Raw genomic sequence first — 17,708 nt, 5'->3', positions numbered from 1 at the left:
CACCATCTTGCAATGTGTGACCCCTGGGTCCCTGTTGCCACCACCAGATAGACTTTGGACTCCTCAGCCTCAGAAACTGTAAGCAATAAACTTCATTTTCTTTATAAATCACCCTGTTCAATGTATTTTGTTATAAGCAACACAAAACATACTAATACACAGTGAAAAAGGAAATCCTACAAGCAGCCAGACAATAAAACATGATACAGAGGAACAAAGGGAGAACTACAGAAGACTTCTTTCCAGAAGTCTGAGGTCAATAGATTGATATCAAAAGGTAAAGACTATCAACCTATATAATTCTATAACCAATTAAGATAGTTTTCAAAAATGATGGTGAAATTTATTTATAATGGGAATTTATAAAAAACCCAGAGGTAACATCACACTCAATGATGAAAGGTTAGAAGTTTTTATTGCTAAGATCAGGGATAAGGTAAGGATGCTTGCTTTCACCACTGCTGTTCAACATTGTACTGTAAATTCTAGCCAGAGCAATTAGACAAGAAAAAGAAATAAACAGCATCCAAACTGGAAAGGAAGAAGTAAATATCCCTCTTCACAGATGACATTGATCCTGTATGTAGAAACTGCTAGTTAATAAGCTAATTCAGCAAAGTTGCAACACACAAGGTCAACATGCAAAAATCACTATGTTCCCATTTGGAGCAATGAACACTCCAAAATGGAAACAAAAAGAACAGTTCCATTTACAATAGCATCCAAAAGAATAAAATACCTGGGAGTAATTTTAACCAAGGAGGTGAAAGATTTTACACTGAAAACTATATTGCTGGAAGAAATTTAAAAAGATCTAAACAAAGTCGAGAGTAGTAGAATTGTGGTTACTAGAGGCCAAGAAAGGGAGAGGGAAGGGGATAGTGAGAGGTTGGTTAATGGACACAAAATTAAGCTAGATAGTAAATGTAAGTACTAGTGGCGTACAGTAGTATTAGGCATCTGTAATTAACAGTGATTTATTGTATGTTCTCTAATGGCTGGAAGAGAGGAGCTCAGATGTTCTCATCATAAAGAAATGATAAATTTTTACAGTTATTAATTTGCTAACTCCCCTGACTTGATCATTCCACATTATATGTATGTATTAAAATAGAACTCCGTACTCCATAAATATATACAATCAATAGGTTTCAATTAAAAAAAATAATTCCTCTAAAAAAACAAAGACATAAATAAATGAAAATACATCCTGTGTTCATGGGTTAGAAGATTTAATTTTGTTAAGATGGCGGTACTCCCCAAATCAATCTACAATTAGTGCCATCTCTCAAAATTCCAACTGGCAGTTAGAATTTTGAAAGATTGCACTAATCTGTAGAAATTTTTTTGCAGAAATGGAAAAGCTGATCCTCAGATTCATACGAAATTGCAAAGGGCCCCAAATAGTCAAAACTGTATTTAAAAAAAACAAAATCGGAGGATTCACACTTTGCAGTTTCAAAACTTACTACAAAGCTACAGTTAACAGTGTGGTACTCATATATAAGGATAGACATATAGACCAATGGAATAGAATTGAGAGTCCAGAAATAAACCCTCAAGTTTATGGTCAATTGATTTTCAGCAAGGGTACCAAGACCATTCAATGGGAAAATAATAATATCTTCAACAAATGGTGCTGGAACAACTGGATATCCACATGCAAAAGAATGAATGTGCAGTTCTGTCTGACAACATATAGAAAATTTAACTCAAAATGGATCAACGACCTAACTAATACTAGTTAAAACTATAAAAGTCTTTGAAGAAATGACTGGGGTATATCTTAATAACCTTGGATTTTTTCATGGATTATTAGATATGACAGCAAATGCTTGAGTGACAAAAGAAAAGAGATAAATAAGGCTTTCTCAATATTAAAAACTTGTGTTTCAAAGGACACTAACAAGAAAGTAAAAAGGAATGGGAGGAAATATATGCAAACTGTTTATCTGCTAATGGTCTAGTACTCAGAATATATAAGTAACTCAACAACAAAAAGACAGCCCAACTAATAAGTGGGCAAAGGACTTAAATAGACATTTATCCAAAGAGAATGGCCCATAATTGCATGAAATATTAGTTATTTGTGTGGTGTCTCAAAATGACAATGAGATACTACTTCACACCTAGTAGGATGACCATAATAAAAAAAGATAAAAACAAGTGTTGGTGGGAATGTGGAGAAATTGGAACGATCTTATATTGCTGGTGGGAATGTAAAATGGTGCAGTTGCTGTGGAAAACAGTTAAATTGTCCTCAAAAATTTAAAGATAGAATTACCATATGACCCAGCAATTCCACTCCTAGGTATATACTCAAATGAATTGAAATTGGTACTCAGATATCTGTACACACATGTTCATAATGGCATTATTCACAATAGCCAAAAAGTACAAACAGTCCAAATGTCCATCAACTGACAAATGGTTAAACAAATGTATTGGTATATGCATAGAAGGGAATATTACTCAACCATAAAAAGGATTGAAGAACTGATATATGCTGTAATGTAGATGAACCTTGCAAACATTATGCTAAGTGAGAGAAACCAGAAATAAACTATTATACGTTGTATGATTCCATTTATATGAAATATCTATAATGGGTAAATCCACAGAGACAGAAAGCAGATTGGTGGTTGCCAGGTATTAGAGGAGGGAGAAATAGTGAATGACTGCTTAATGGATTCAAGCCTTTCTTTTGGGGTGATAAATATGCTTATGAACTAGAGGTCATGGTTGCACAACATTGTGATTATTAAATGCCACTCAATTGTACACCTTAAAGTGGCTAATTTTATGTTATATGAAGCTCATGTCAATATAAAAAAAAGTGAGGGTGAGATAAAGACTTTTTTCAGACAAAGAAAAGCAGAGATAATTCCTTGCTTACTGAACTGCACTACAGTAACTTAAAAGAAATTCTTTAGGTAAAAGGAAAATTATTATCAGATGGAAATTTGGACTTTCATGAAGGAATGAAGAGTACTAGAAGTGCTAAATATATGGGTAAATATACAAGATTTTTTTTCATTCTAAAATCTCTTTAAAAGGTAATTAGCGCGATCCCCTTACCAGTCACAAAAAGACAAAAAAAAAAAAAAAAAAAGGTAATTAGCTTCTGGTTTCAGCTCCAACATGTAAACAACTTGGAAATCATCACTCCTGTCCTCTACAACAACAACAAAAATCTGACCAAACTGAAAATTAAGACTGTTCTAATATTCATCAGATATTTGAGGTATCAGGTCAAACGGCCACCCCTAAATCTGGAGAGACAGGTGAATTATACAGAATCATAGCCAAGATAACAAAAGATGCTTGAGCCATGAACTGATAGGAAGGAACACTTAAATGGCAATTGATGAATTGCTGAAGGCTAAGTGTGGACTCGTTCAAGAGTCAAAAACTCCTGCACGATCATAAGAGGGCTCCCCACTTTTATGGGTTTTACTTCCCAGAATCCTATCTTGTTCTTATGATGAAGATCAGAGAAAAATCTTGTGTTTTGGGCCAGGGGAGGGAGAATACTGTAGTTAACACTACTGAACTGTATACTTAAAAATGGCTGAGATGGCAAATTTTATGTTTTTTAAAACAACAATTAAATTTTTTAGAAAAGAAATGAGGTATCAAGCCACAAAAAGACATGGAGGGACCTTAAATGCATATTACTAAGTGAAAGAAGCCGATCTGAAAAGGCTATCTACTGTATGATTTTAACTATATGACATTCCAGAAAAGGTAAAACTATAGAAACTGAAAAGATCAGTGGAGGGAGGGATAAACAGGTAGAGCACAGGGGATTTTTAGGGCAGCAAAACTATTCTGAATGATACTGTAATGGTTGGGTACATATCATTATATATTTGTCAAAACCCGTAGAATGTACAATATAAAGAGTAAACCCTAATATAAACTATGGACTTTAATTAATGACATTGTATCAATATTGGCTCATCAATTGTAACAAATGTACCACACTAACGCAAGATGTTAATAATGGGGAATTGGGCAGGGCAGGGAGGGTATACATTTGTGTGTGTATAAAAGAACTCTGCGTTTTCTATTCATTTTTCTGTAAACCTAAAACTCTAAAAAATAAAGGCAGTTAGTTGAATAAAAAAGAAAAAGAACTGTACTCATCCCTTTTCAAAATACCATATAACTCCTAATTAGTAGTACGTATTTTCACAGCAAATAATTGCCAAGCAGACTATAGGTATCTCTCCTAAATTATCTACTTCACATTAAGAGATTCAGTGAGTGATACCAATAGAAACTGTGATTGTCTCATGAACAACCTTGTCTTCCTGCCTCTTGTCTTGCCTCCTAAAATATACTTACCACCCTCCATCTTAAATAGAGTAGGTAAAGGACATAAACATATAAGTTCTGTAATATTCTAAGCATACTTTCATTACAGGGCCTTTGCACTTGCTGTTTCCTATACCTGGAACAATCTGACCCAGATGTCTGCAAGACTCACTACTTCTCTTTGTTTATGTCTTTATTCAAATGACCCTCTCAACGAGGCCCTCCCTGACCATCTTATTTAAAATTGCAACCCTGTTCCCAGGTCTATTTTTTTCTATAGCATCATTACTTTTAATATTGGAAAACTTATGTATTTATTATCTTTCTCCCTCAGACATAGCCTGATTTTTGTGTGTTGGTTTTGTATCCTGCAGCTTTGCTGAATTATTAATTTATTAATAATTTATTAATTTCTAACAGTTTTTAGTGGAATTTTTAGATTTTCTACATGTAATATTATGATGACTTGAACAGAGATAATTTTACCTCTTCCTTTCCCATTTAGATGCCATTTATTTCTTTTTCTTGTCTGTTGATCTGGCTAAGATACTACCTTGAATAGAAGTGATGAGTGTGTGTATCCTTGCCTTGTTCCTGATCTTAGAGGGAAACCTTTCCGTTTTTCACCACTGAGTATGATGTGAGCTGTGGCCTTGTAATATATGGCCTTTACTATGTTGAAGTAGTTTCCTTTTATTCCTAGTTTATTGAGTGTTTTTATCATAAAAGGGCATTGACTTTTGTCAAATGTTTTTTTCTGCATCAATTGAAATGATCATGTGGTTTTGTCCTTCGTTGTGTTAATGTCACGTATTGCATTGATTGATTTTTGTATGTTGAACCATCCTTGCATTCCAAGAATAAATCTCGCTTGGTCATGGCTTATAATCCTTTTAATGTGCCGTTGAATTCAGTTTGCTAGTATTTGGTTGATTTTTTTTTTTTTTTTTTAAAGATGACCGGTAAGGGGATCTTAACTTAACCCTTGACTTGGTGTTGTCAGCACCACGCTCTCCCAAGTGAGCTAACCGGCCATCCCTATGTAGAGATCCAAACCTGTGGCCTTGGTGTTATCAGCACCACACTCTCCCGAGTGAGCCACGGGCTGGCCCTGTATTCAGTTGATTTTTGCATCAGTTATTTATGAGGGATATTGGTCTGTAGTTTTCTTTTTTTGTGGTACTTTGTCTAGCTTTGGTATCAGGTTAATGCTGGACTCATAAAATGAATTTAGAAGAGTTCCATCCTTTTCAGTTTTTTGGAAGTTGGGGGAGGATTGGCATTAATTCTTTTTCAGAGGTTTGATAGAATTGTCCAGTGAAGTCATCTTGTCCCAGGCTTTTCTTGGGGGGAGGGGGGGCATTGATTACTGATTCAATCTTCTTACTGGTTATAGGTCTTTCAGATTTTTTATTTCTTTATAATTCAGTCTAGGTATTTATCCATTTTTTCTAGGTTATCCAATTTATTGGCATGTAATTGTTCACAGTTGCTTCTTATGATCCTTTGTATTTCTGTGGCATTAGTTATAATGTCTCCTCTTTCATTTCTGAGATTACTATTTTATTCTTCTCTCTCTTTTCTTAATTTAGAATAGCTCATTTCTTTTTATCGCCGAATAATATTTTATGGGTGTACCATTTGTTTATCCACTTCCCTATCAAAGGACATGTTGGATTTTAGCCATACTAATAGGTATGAGCAATTTCTCATTTTTGCTTTAATTAGCATTTCTTTTTTAAAAAAATTTAATTTTATTTTGTCAATATACAATGTGGCATTTCTAATAACAGAATGTTGAGTATCTTTCATTTGCTTATTTGGCTATTTTTGTATCTTCTTTGGCAAAGTGTCTGCTCAGATCTTTTACTCACTTTTTAATTGGATAATTTCTTTTCTTACTGTTGAATTTTAAGAATTCTTTGAATATTTTGGATACCAGTCCTTTATATGTATTTTGTAAAGATTTTCTCCCAGTCTTTGGTTTGTTATTTCATTGCCTAAATGGCTCTCAAAGAGCAGAAGTTTTTAGTTTTAATAAAGACCAACTAATCAATTTTTTTCTTTCATGGGTCATGTTTTTGGTGTTGTATCTAAAATGTCATTACCAAAAACTAGGTAATCTACATTTCCTCCTGTTACCCTCTAGATGTCAGTTCTTTTTCACGAAGCTGTGCTTGACACTCATACTTAGTTCTGTCTCTATTTCTTTCTCCCTTTGGTATCCAGTTTTCTCATTTTCCATTTTACTATTTATTTAGTAAGCATCTCTTGAGCACCAAGTATGTTTCACCTTTATCCTACCAATAGAACATGTATTTGGCATATAATTGGATTAAATAAAATAAATTATATCTTTGATTGTACTTTTTTAAATACAATGAAAAGCATTCTCTATCCCAGAAATTCTTTGCAGCATTTGTTCTCTAATAAAAGTGGTCCTCAGAGAACAAAGATCTGGCATTTATTTAGTGCTGCTTATTTGCCAACATCATACTAATATACTTTATTTATTTTGTTATTTAATCATGTTAATAGTTGTTTATGATATTATAAATTTTTTCTATCATATATTGATAAGTGGCTTGATTCGTCCCCTCAAAACTTTCCACCATTTCTTGAAATCTTAATTCCCCCAGTGTTGTTAGGAATTGATAGAATATGCCATCTCCACCAACTTTTTCCTTAACCCAGTAGTCGACAGACCAAAACAAACAAACAAACAAAAATGTTAACAACAATAAAACAAAGCCCCTTCCTTAAAGAACAGGAGAAAAAATGTATATGGGAATTACCTGTATTCTTTTGAAGTAAAACTAGTCTTTTTGCAGTCAAATTAAACAATAAAATAATCAATTTTAATTCTGAAGTCATATCTATGTTTAGAGTCAGAGTTTTGACTTTTGCAGGGTATCCTGGCCTAAAAAATGTCTTACAGATGATGTGGGCTTTGGCAGAGGTTGCAGTTAGATCTTTTCAGACAATAACATCCCATTCATTGCTTCCACATTACATGTTTTATAAGAACCTTATTTCTAAATTAATGTTGTGGTTTTGACCACAATAAGGGGACCTATTGAACCCTTAGTTTTAGAAAGTGTTTCCATGGCAGTTTTATTTTATTTTAGATCTAAACCTCCTTTCCTCTCTTTTTCTTCTGCTTTCTCTCCTTCCTTCTTTACACCCAAACATTTTCTTTATGATTGAATTTGAAGTTTTGCTACAGTTTAGTTTATTTCTTATTTGAGAACAGTTTTTTAAATCTAGACATAATTTTCCTGATCACATTCGTGTCTGGTATTTATATTTTATACTTAATTTTTTTTTTACATGATCATTTATATTTTCCACATTGAACATCATCTCACAATCAGCTGGGGAATTTGCTTTTAAGTGGCTCCAGAATGCAGTACTAGAATGACCTTAGATTGCCAGTGGGTACCCATTCCACTTCTGTGATGACCTGAGAGTCCTATTACCTTTCTGATACCACCTTAGAATTGTTACTAGGGCTTGAAGAAATGGGTTAGGGTAAAATCCTTAGTATTTTTTAGCAAAGTAATGTTTTGTAACTGGTTTAAATACACACTGCTTTAATCCATGTCTTTTTTTTCACTCTCCCCAACCCCCTCTAGACACCAGAGAAGAAAGGAAAAGAAGCAAATACTGGTTTTGGTGGCCCAGTTGTTAGTTCTCTATATCATGAAGAAACCATCAGGTAATTTCTCTTTGGATCTTTGATAATAGGAATATACCATATATATATGTAAATATTTATATGTATGTGTGTATATATGTATATTTTTAATCCTGAAATCTTCAATTTGTGAACCACTCTTTCTTAGCATGAAACTGATTTGGTGGTATCTCTAGTAGGATAATAAATGTCAGGAAAGAATTTTTTCGGTGTATAATCTTTAAAATCAATATCTCTGAGCCAGTACCAGATAATAAATGTCTGAATAAGTGATAATAATTACTCATCACTTATTACCAATGTCTGATAATAAGTATATGAATCAATGTCTTTTCCCCACATAAGTAGTTCATGGGGCAAGGTTTTGTGTCTCAAATAATCTAAAGCTATGGATTTTTTGTTGTTAATTTTCCTCAAAATACCATTGTTTATTTTCAAGATTTTAATTTTCATAATTTATTTACCCTAAAATTCATTTTAATTTAATTTACTCTAAATTAAAAGTCATTTAGGAGTGTAAAATGGTTTAGCCACTATGGAAAACAATGTGAAGTTTCCTCAGAAAATTAAAAGTAGAATTACCATATTATCTAGCAATTCCACTTTTGGGTCTGTATCCAAAATAATCGAAAGCAGGATCTCAGAGACATATTTGCACACTCATGTTCATAGCAGCACTATTTACAATGGTCAAGAGGCGGAAGAAAGTAGAGTGTCCATTGATGGATGAGTAGATAAACAACATGTGTTATACACATACATGTGTTATATACATACAGCCTTAAAAAGGAAGGAAATTTTGACACATGCTACAACATGGATGAAACTTGAGGACTGAGTGAAATAAGCAAGTCCCAAAAAGGCAAATATTGTATGATTATACTTATAGGAGGTCTCTAGAGTAGTCAAATTAATAGAAACAGAAAGTAGAATAGTGTTTGCCAGGAGCTGGAGGGAGGGAGAAATGTTAAAAGTTGTTGAATGGGGACAGAGTTTTAGTTTTGCAATATGAAAAAGCTCTAGAGATTGGTTGCAGAACAATATGAATGTAGTTAACATTACTAAACTGTATACTTAGAAACAGATGGTAAATTTTATACAGTTTTTTTACCATAATTAAAAAAATTTTTAAAGATCATTTTGTATTAAACAAAACTCTTATATTTTGTGTTATGTACAAAATTTCTTGGATAATCTTTCAGCATTGTGTATGCGTAAATCAGAAAACCTATGCTACTTTAAAGAGTAATGTGACACATTCTTCTATTATTATTGCTTTACAGACTAAAAAAAAGATGATAATCTCTGATGCTCTTACTCATTTTGTGTAAGAATGTTGCTTCATCCGAACGTTGCTTCACTTATTCATTAACATGAAATAAATAGGCTCTAATTTTCAAAGGGAAAACTAGGTTCATCTAAATTTATTGAAGGGAAATACCTATCTTTATAGAATCAAGAGGAAATTGCACCAAAAATTTATGCTTTACTCTTGCAGAAAAGAGTTTACTGACATTATCCACCACATAAAGTAGGGATATGAACTCCCAGGTACCATTGTAAGAGGAAAGTTACTGGTACCACTATCAATCAGAAACTTGAAATGTTCATAGTTTCCAGTTATGGACTAGGCCATCAGTTAATGCTAGGGGACCTGTCTTGAATCTATTTGCATAGCAAGTACACCAGTTTTACTTAGATTAAATGTTTATGTGGGGTGGGATAGGGGAATGCTGATGGAGATTTGGGAGGGATAAAGATAGCCTTTAAGGCTACTACCAGCCTGGAGTACATTTGCCACCCTAATCCTGTGATGGAACCTGAGAACTCTGAGGAGCCCATAAAAATTTTGAGGAAGCATAGTTTAAAAAACATTTTCAGAGGGCCTGCCCTTGGCTCACTTGGGAGAGTGTGGTGCTGATAACACCAAGGCCGTGGGTTCGGATCCCTATATAGGGATGGCCGTTTAGCTCACTTGGGATAGTGTGGTGCTGACAACACCAAGTCAAGGGTTAAGATCCCCTTACCTGTCATCTTTGAAAAAAAAAAAGCATTTTCAGAGTTTAACCCTTCTCTCAGCCCTTACATATTCAGAAAGTGTTTTGGAGTTCTTAATTAGTATATTGTCTTTAGAGTCTTCTAAAAAATGGCATGTTAGAACCTTAACCCTACTAATCAAAGTTTATTATATAAAAGTCAGGAAACCTTCAGAGTCGTTTTTCTAGGTATTTGGAGGGGAGGTACTCATTTCTTTTGTTTTCCCATAGCCAATTGTTTACAATTTTGTTATAGCATATCACGTTACACCACACTGAATTATAATTTTTAAAAAACTTTATCCTCTTTATTAAACTTTTAATTTTTGAGTGCAAGGATTATATTTTATCCATCTCTGTGTTCTCACTATCTGAGGAAGTTCCCAGAACTTAGTAGGTGTCCAATAAAAGTGCTCAGAACTTGAGAAGTATTCAAAGCTGCTTTCCACAAGGCGCGGATAGTTTAGTGATTGTTGATTATGTAGAGTTAGCCTAGTGGCCCTGTCATAGAACCAAGAGCTGCTGCCCATCCTCACCTCTTTCCCTAAACAATTAAAAAAAATTATAGGCTATTTTCCTTCCCTAGTTAGATAAATTGAAATAATTTCTTGACTTTGCTTTTTTTAAAAAAAAATCACTTAAGCTTAATTTTCTAATGATATTATTCATTTATGTATAAACAATAATGATCTTTATTTTGTGGGCTGATTTCCATAAGGCTCCTGGCTCTAGTATTTTTCAAGCTGTCATGCTGAATACTGTTTCTTTTGGAATGTCTGGTGACATGACTGATCACAGCAGCTCTGCAGAACATGAAACAAATCAAATGTACTCCAGTTAAGTGATAGTAGAAATCTGGATAAGAGTACTCCTGAGATATAGTTAAACTGTACTGCAAGGGTAAGCTCCACCCCCCTTTATCTCCCACCCAGTTCCTAAAGAAGTGACTTTAAGATTTAAATCAATATTTAGAATTTTGATCATGAGAAGCAATGACAGAGAATAACATAGCTTATTTTCATAAATAGAGATTTTAATTGAGCTCAGCACACATTTATTATGAATCTACAATGACACAAAACATTGTAGATTTTTGTGCTTCTTAGCTTCTTAACTTTTGAATAGTATGATCTTAGTACTTTTGACATCTACATGTTTAACGAATATTATTAATTGAGTGAAATATGAAGTTTTGCTATGGGTAAAACTGGTTAGACAGCTTATTTCATTAAGTCATCTAGGTCTTATGATAACATCTAAGTCTTCATATTCTGGAATATATTATTAAGTTATGAGATAGCAAAAAACATGAATGTGAGACAGCCGTTGAAAGCCTCTTAAATATTACAAACAGTAATTTTTCTACTACAGCAGATCAGAAATCACAGCAACTATTTATATTCTTACATTGGGAGAATTCATTTTATAGTGTAAAATGTAAATTCCATTATAACCAATTAGATCATAATAATAATTCTTATGTACTGAAATGTTGGATTATTCTAGTCAAGGACCAGATGTAGTCCCTATGGTTTCTTAAGTATCGGAAAGCAGTTGCAACAATGAAAATACGCTATTTCTTGAAATTTATGTAATCAAATTTGGTTTGTACTTTAGTGAAATATAATATCTGGTGTTTTATTTTTCTAAGAGAAAATCGTGCTTTAATTAATACTAATTGCAATTTCTTGGCAGAATTATGTTCAGCTAAGGTATAAGTGGTAGGTTTTAAAGTTTTAGAAACATCAAATGGTAAACTTGGATGAAAGAAAAAAGTTTTTTCTATGGAACCATTGTTTTTAAGAATTTTTTTTGCCGGGGGAGCTGGCCATAATCGGGATATAAACCCTTGACCTAGAACCATTGTTTTTAAAAAGGACATAAAGTAATGTATTTTGAAGGTCTGTTTTGTATACTTTAATATATAATAAACTCCAAATTTTTTTATTATTGTAAAAATTCAGAAAATCAGTATCTACTAAATCTATTTGATTAGGCTTGGGTTCCACTGTTGTGGCAGCTTTCCTGACTGAAGTGTATTGTAGATGACAAGTTAAGGGCCCATTTTAGTTTTATGTAAATGTTCTTGAGCCAAGGGCCACTGGGGCCATTTCTGAGCTTCCTGCCTTTTTTGTTCTGAGCCTTATTTCCATTCTGTCATAGAAAGTGACAATATATGTCACAGGTACAGATCTCTGTGTTAATATCACAGAGGCTTGACACCAATTTTTCATTCTTAATTTAGGTAACTATTTTATAGTATAATAGAGGGAGTACAGTGTGAGTACAAAAAATTATGGAGCCAGACCACTGACATTCAGATGCTGGTTCCACTACTTACTAGCTGTGTGATCTTGGGCAAGTTACTTATCTGTAAAATGGATAAATATAGTACCTGTCTCACTATGAATGCATACACACAAGCATCCTGGAATAATACTGGGCACAAAATAAGTTACTATGTAACTGTTAGTTTTTATTGGTGTTGTTACTCAGCATAGGGGTCCCCCACAGAGGAGACCAACAGCAAAGGGCTGATGTTGGAAGCTAAAATCACATGCCAGTTTGGTTATAGAATTAGATGCAAGTTGTTTGCTTTTGCACAAGAAAATGGAATACAAGGAAGGGAGAGCTAGTGCTATTAGATCTGTCTTTGGAACTATAGAAACAAGAGAATAACAAATCTGGTAACTCACAGACAGTTACCTCTAGTTTTGAGTTCACCTGTATTTCATTTATACTGCAGATGAGCAGAAAAAACACAGGTTAATCAGCACAGGGCTTTGCAAAGAGTCAAATGATTCTGCACTGTGTATACTGGCACACTCAACAAGAAATTGCGTTTGGTTACTTGTATACTTAGAAGGTTTGATCTAGAAGTTGGCACATGAATTGAGAAATTAGAGCAAGTATTAAAAATACAGTAAATGAAGAGTATTCAGTACCCACCCCATTTTGCAATAAGATTTGGTCTTCCCTGTTATATTTTGTAGTTTCATGCCATGTAATCTATCAGAATTTTATTAATTCCACTTACACAGGCAGCCATCTGGACCTTCTCTAAGCAAGACCAAACTAGTATACAACTGAAATGATTGATGGGTTCTGGAATTGATTAGTTGTTCTGTGAGACAAATGAAGTGTTTTGGCAGAAAATACCAGAGGTCACTGCTTGTAGTCAGACACAAAAGCCTGTAGAATTTCAAAAAGATGCTTTCATCATTGACTTATAAAGTTTCAATTTTTAAACAATAACGGATTTTGAAAATATTTTTAAAATATATTTTCATTGGCTACTCTCTAGTCCTGATTATAAAATAGAGGAATATAAGTATAAAAAACTAGAAAGAAAGTGATTGTTTTATGTTTTAATTTTGTATTCTTGATGAAAATATGAACTAGAATGAAAGTAGCATAAAAGTTTGTCACACATAAGTTATATTCTAAAACTTTGCTGAACGAGGTGTGATTGGAGAAAAAGCTGCTACATATATGGTTTTATTGTAAGTGATTTGTAAAATCAGGTGGTATAAAATTCAGCTTACCTGTTTATTCAAAGCTTCACATTGTTAGATAGCAACTTGTTTTTAACAAATCTATGTAAAGACTCTGAAGCTTCAAGAGTATGTGTTATAGATATTTTGTGTTTTAAAAATGAAATATTTGGATTTACATGCTTTTAACAGCCTAAGTCATTCTGGTACACCACTGTCCCAATGACACCACTGCCCCAGCTCTGTAAAGCTTCTCTCCAGTTGTTTGGCTGGTGGTAGTCTAATCCTTTCCTATTTCACTGTGTTGCCTGTGATCAACACTGTGTTAACACTTTGGTGATAGGTGATAAATTGGATGACATATGTCTTGTTACATTCTGGTTATTCTTTGAGGACTACACAAGTGTGTATAGGCAAGTGGGCAACTCCCCCATGAGAATCTGACTGCTCAGAATGAACTTGAGTTATGGATTTATTCAGCCTGTAAAACCTCAGCTGGCATAAATAATTGAGAAAGCAAAGGTTTGTCTGTGGTGCATACCTCAGGGACTCATGGCTCCCGTCCTCCTCTCTACCTCCCTTTCTTATGAAAATGATCCCAGTTGCACTCTTAGATAATAACACATCAAGCAATTAAAAGCCATGGGTGGCTGGAGAAAGGAGAAAAGGTTTAGTTAATGAGCTTTTCCTCTTCCAGTGCCCATGAGAGCCTCAGGAATGACAAGGCGATTAAAGCAAAGAGATAATTATAGATTATGTGAAAATGGGTCCCTTGGGACAAGAGGGTCTTGACATAAACAGTAACTGTTGTAAGAGTCTCCTGGCTCTCGTATTCACCATTTTCTAACGTGCTTCATATAGCCCCTGTGTGCTCAGTGTCATGATGCCAACCAAGCATACAGGCAAATCCACCTGTTTGCAGATCAACAGCCCTTTCTGAACAAGGGGTCATTCATCAACCAAAACCATCATCTTCTCTTCCTCTTCTTCTTCTCTTCTTTCTTTTCTCTTGCCCCCTTTTATTTTCCCTTTGTTCTCTCTTTCCTATCTATCCCTTCTAATCTTTCCCTTCTCTTTTTCCTATATTCTAATCTATATGTAGTGCTAGTGAAATGCTAGGCACTTAGACTTGTTTACAAAGTCTGTTGTGTGTATATCTATGTAAAGATACATATAGTTATGGGTATATGATATCCATTACAATAATAAGAGCTGGTATGCGTATTTATTACAAGTAATATGAACAGGGCCAGCTCTCACCATCTCACCTAATGCCAGTTTTCCCCTCACTCTTGTTTTCCCCTTGTTCACTCTGCTCCGAGCACATTGGCTTATTTTTATTTCCTTGAAGGTCTTATTAATATTTGTTAGGTTAATTGATTGATGGTAGTGTATAAGGGTATGAGAAATGACCCCCAGTTTACAACATTCGCTAAATTCTCAAGATAATAATAATGATAACTAACATTTATCGACCTCTTATTACGTGCTAGTAACCATACTATGTCATATGTATTATTTTACTTAATCTTCAGAATGACCTAATTAAATATAGATGTTATTTAATATCCTCATTTTACAGGTGAGGAAACAAGATTCAGAGAAGTTAGGTTACTTGCCCAAGTTTACATGGTTAGTAACTCTGCTTTTAATTATTGTGCTATACTGACTCCTGAAAAGTCTCAGGAATAATTGTAATCTCTAATTAATAAAATTGAATTTGATAGTTGTTACTGTATTAATATAGTGAATATCTTCATTAAAAATTTTGAATTAAATCCTTCCATTTAGTCTTTTTAAAAATGTGCTTCACTGGTAAAATTAGAGACTCTAGTCTTTCATTTATCAATATTCTGATGATGATATTTCCTTTGGATTAATTGCTTTATTGAGTTTAGACTTACCTTAATGGTTGAGAACATAGCTCAGCTCTGTAGAGCCTTTTAGCAAAGAGGGTCTATAGATTTTTATGTGAGCACTGATTTTCCAGGGATTGATCAGAATTGAACTATGTTTTTTCTTATAGATATTTAAAGTATCAGAAATTTTCAATCAACTTTGTGTAGAGTTAAGCAGGTTTCAAGAGGTGAAAATGCACTTTTAGTAACTGGTGTAATTATAAATCATGGTTAAATGACTTTTCCAGTATAACTAATTATCTACAAGAAGTATCTGGGGTATTGATTTTTCCTATAATAGTGCTTGTTTGAAAGAATGTGAGAAAAATATGTAAAAATGTAAATAACTTTATTTGAAGGAACCCTTATCAAGATAAATAATACAATAAATGGAAGTATTAATTTAAGGGCTTAAAGAAGTATCTGGTCCTAGAACTAAGTACACTTCATATATAGTCCAGTCTGAAAATAATTATGTGATGAAAGAAGTTGTTGCCATTACCATAACAAGAAGGAAGAAAACTAACTGGTTATTTTCTATAACTGTCTGAAACCAATTGCAGATATAATAGCACTGTGTGAGGATTGTGATACTGTGTATATATATATATACACACACACACACACACGAATTCTTTCAGTCGTTCACTAGTCCATTTGGCACTGTGTATTTTGAACCTACCTTATTACTTTGACTCCAAACATTGGTTTTAAGAACGCCATTATTTAAACGCCATTAAGAAGAAGATGCCATCAATTAACTGTAAAATGCTGCAGATTATAAGATCCATAAGAGATGTTGAAGTATAAAAAATTTTGTGCTTTAGAATCAAGGAAATATGCCAACTTAGTAAGTGGTTTTCAAATGTCTGTTTGTCATTTAGGATTTGAAGGATTATTTTAAGAACAGTGCAACAAACAACAAAAACACTTTTTAAAAAAAATTTTATGATTACACAATGTAAACATTTTTTGTGTCCCTTTACCAGTTTCTCCCTAATCCCCCCATACCCCTCCCTCTTTCCCACTTCCGGTGCCCTCAGTTCTGCTCTCTCCTTTTGAACATTAAAGGAATTATTGTGATTATTGTATCTTTCTTTCTTTCTTTTTTTTTTTCCAGCTCCCACTTACATATGAGGACATGCGGCTTTCTCTTTCTGGGCCTGGCTTGTTTCACTTCACATAATTTCCTCTAGGATCATCCATGTTGCTGTGAATGGCAGAATTTCATTCCTTTTTATGGCAGAATAGTATTCCATTGTGTATATATACAACATTTTCCTTATCCAGTTGTCCATCACTGGACATTTAGGTTGCTTTCAACCCTTAGCTACTGTAAATAGAGCAACAGTAAACATGGGAGTGCAGGTATCCTTTTGACATGATGATTTCCATTCGTTTGGGTATACACCCAGCAGCAGGATTGCTAGATTGTGTGGCAGATCTATGTGTAATTCTGTAGTTGTTTGAGGAACCTCCATACTGTTTTCCATAATGGCTGCACTAATTTACAGTCCCACCAACAGTGCAGGATGGTTCCCCTTTCTCCACATCTTTGCCCGCGTTTATTATTCTCTGTCTTTTTGATATTGGCCAGTCTAAATGGTGTGAGATATCTCAGTGTGGTTTTGATTTGCATTTCCCTGATGCTTAGTGTTGAGCATTTTTTCGTGTGTCTGTTGGACATTTGTATATGTTCCTTTGAGAAATGTCTATTCAGCTCCTTTGCCCATTTTTTAATCAGGTTACTTGTTTTTTTACTGTTAAGTTGCTTGAGTTCCTAGTATATTCAGGATATTAATCCCTTGTTGGATGCATAGTTTACAAACATTTTCTCCTATTCTGTAGGTTGGCTTTTTGCTCTGTTAATTGTTTCTTTTACTGTGCAGAAGCTTTTTAGTTTGATATAATCCCATTTGTCTATTTTTTCTTTTGTTGCCTGTGCTTTTGAGGTCTTATTCATTAAGTTTTTGTCCAGTCCTACTTAATGAAGTGATTTCCCTATGTTTTCTTTTAGTAGTTTTATAGTTTTGGGTCTTAAAGTCTTTAACCCATTTTGAGTTGATTTTGGTATATGACAGGAGGTAGAGGTCTAGTTTCATTCTTCTATATATGGATATCTGGTTTTCCCAGTACTATTTTCTGAAGAGACTGTCCTTTCCCCGATCTATGTTCTTGTTGCATTTGTCAAAGATGAGTTGGCTGTAAGTATGTGGGTAGATTTTTAGGTTCTTTATTCTGTTTCATTGGTCCATGTGTTGTT

At 33.9% G+C, this 17,708-nt stretch overlaps 1 protein-coding gene across 3 annotated transcripts in view; it reads left to right on the top strand.

Annotated features, from left to right (window-relative positions):
- Positions 1–17,708, top strand: part of ACBD6 (acyl-CoA binding domain containing 6) — a 206,424-nt gene that overhangs the window by 72,913 nt on the left and 115,803 nt on the right. For all 3 annotated transcript variants that reach the window (XM_063104771.1, XM_063104770.1, XM_063104772.1), the window contains one exon: positions 7,956–8,038. In XM_063104771.1, coding sequence (XP_062960841.1) covers positions 7,956–8,038 — 83 coding nt within the window. The remainder of the gene's footprint in view (positions 1–7,955; positions 8,039–17,708) is intronic.

The sequence above is a fragment of the Cynocephalus volans genome, chromosome 8 (assembly GCF_027409185.1).
Source record: "Cynocephalus volans isolate mCynVol1 chromosome 8, mCynVol1.pri, whole genome shotgun sequence".
In the NCBI taxonomy this organism is placed as follows: domain Eukaryota; kingdom Metazoa; phylum Chordata; class Mammalia; order Dermoptera; family Cynocephalidae; genus Cynocephalus; species Cynocephalus volans.
This window is presented reverse-complemented; position numbering and strand designations above follow the sequence as displayed.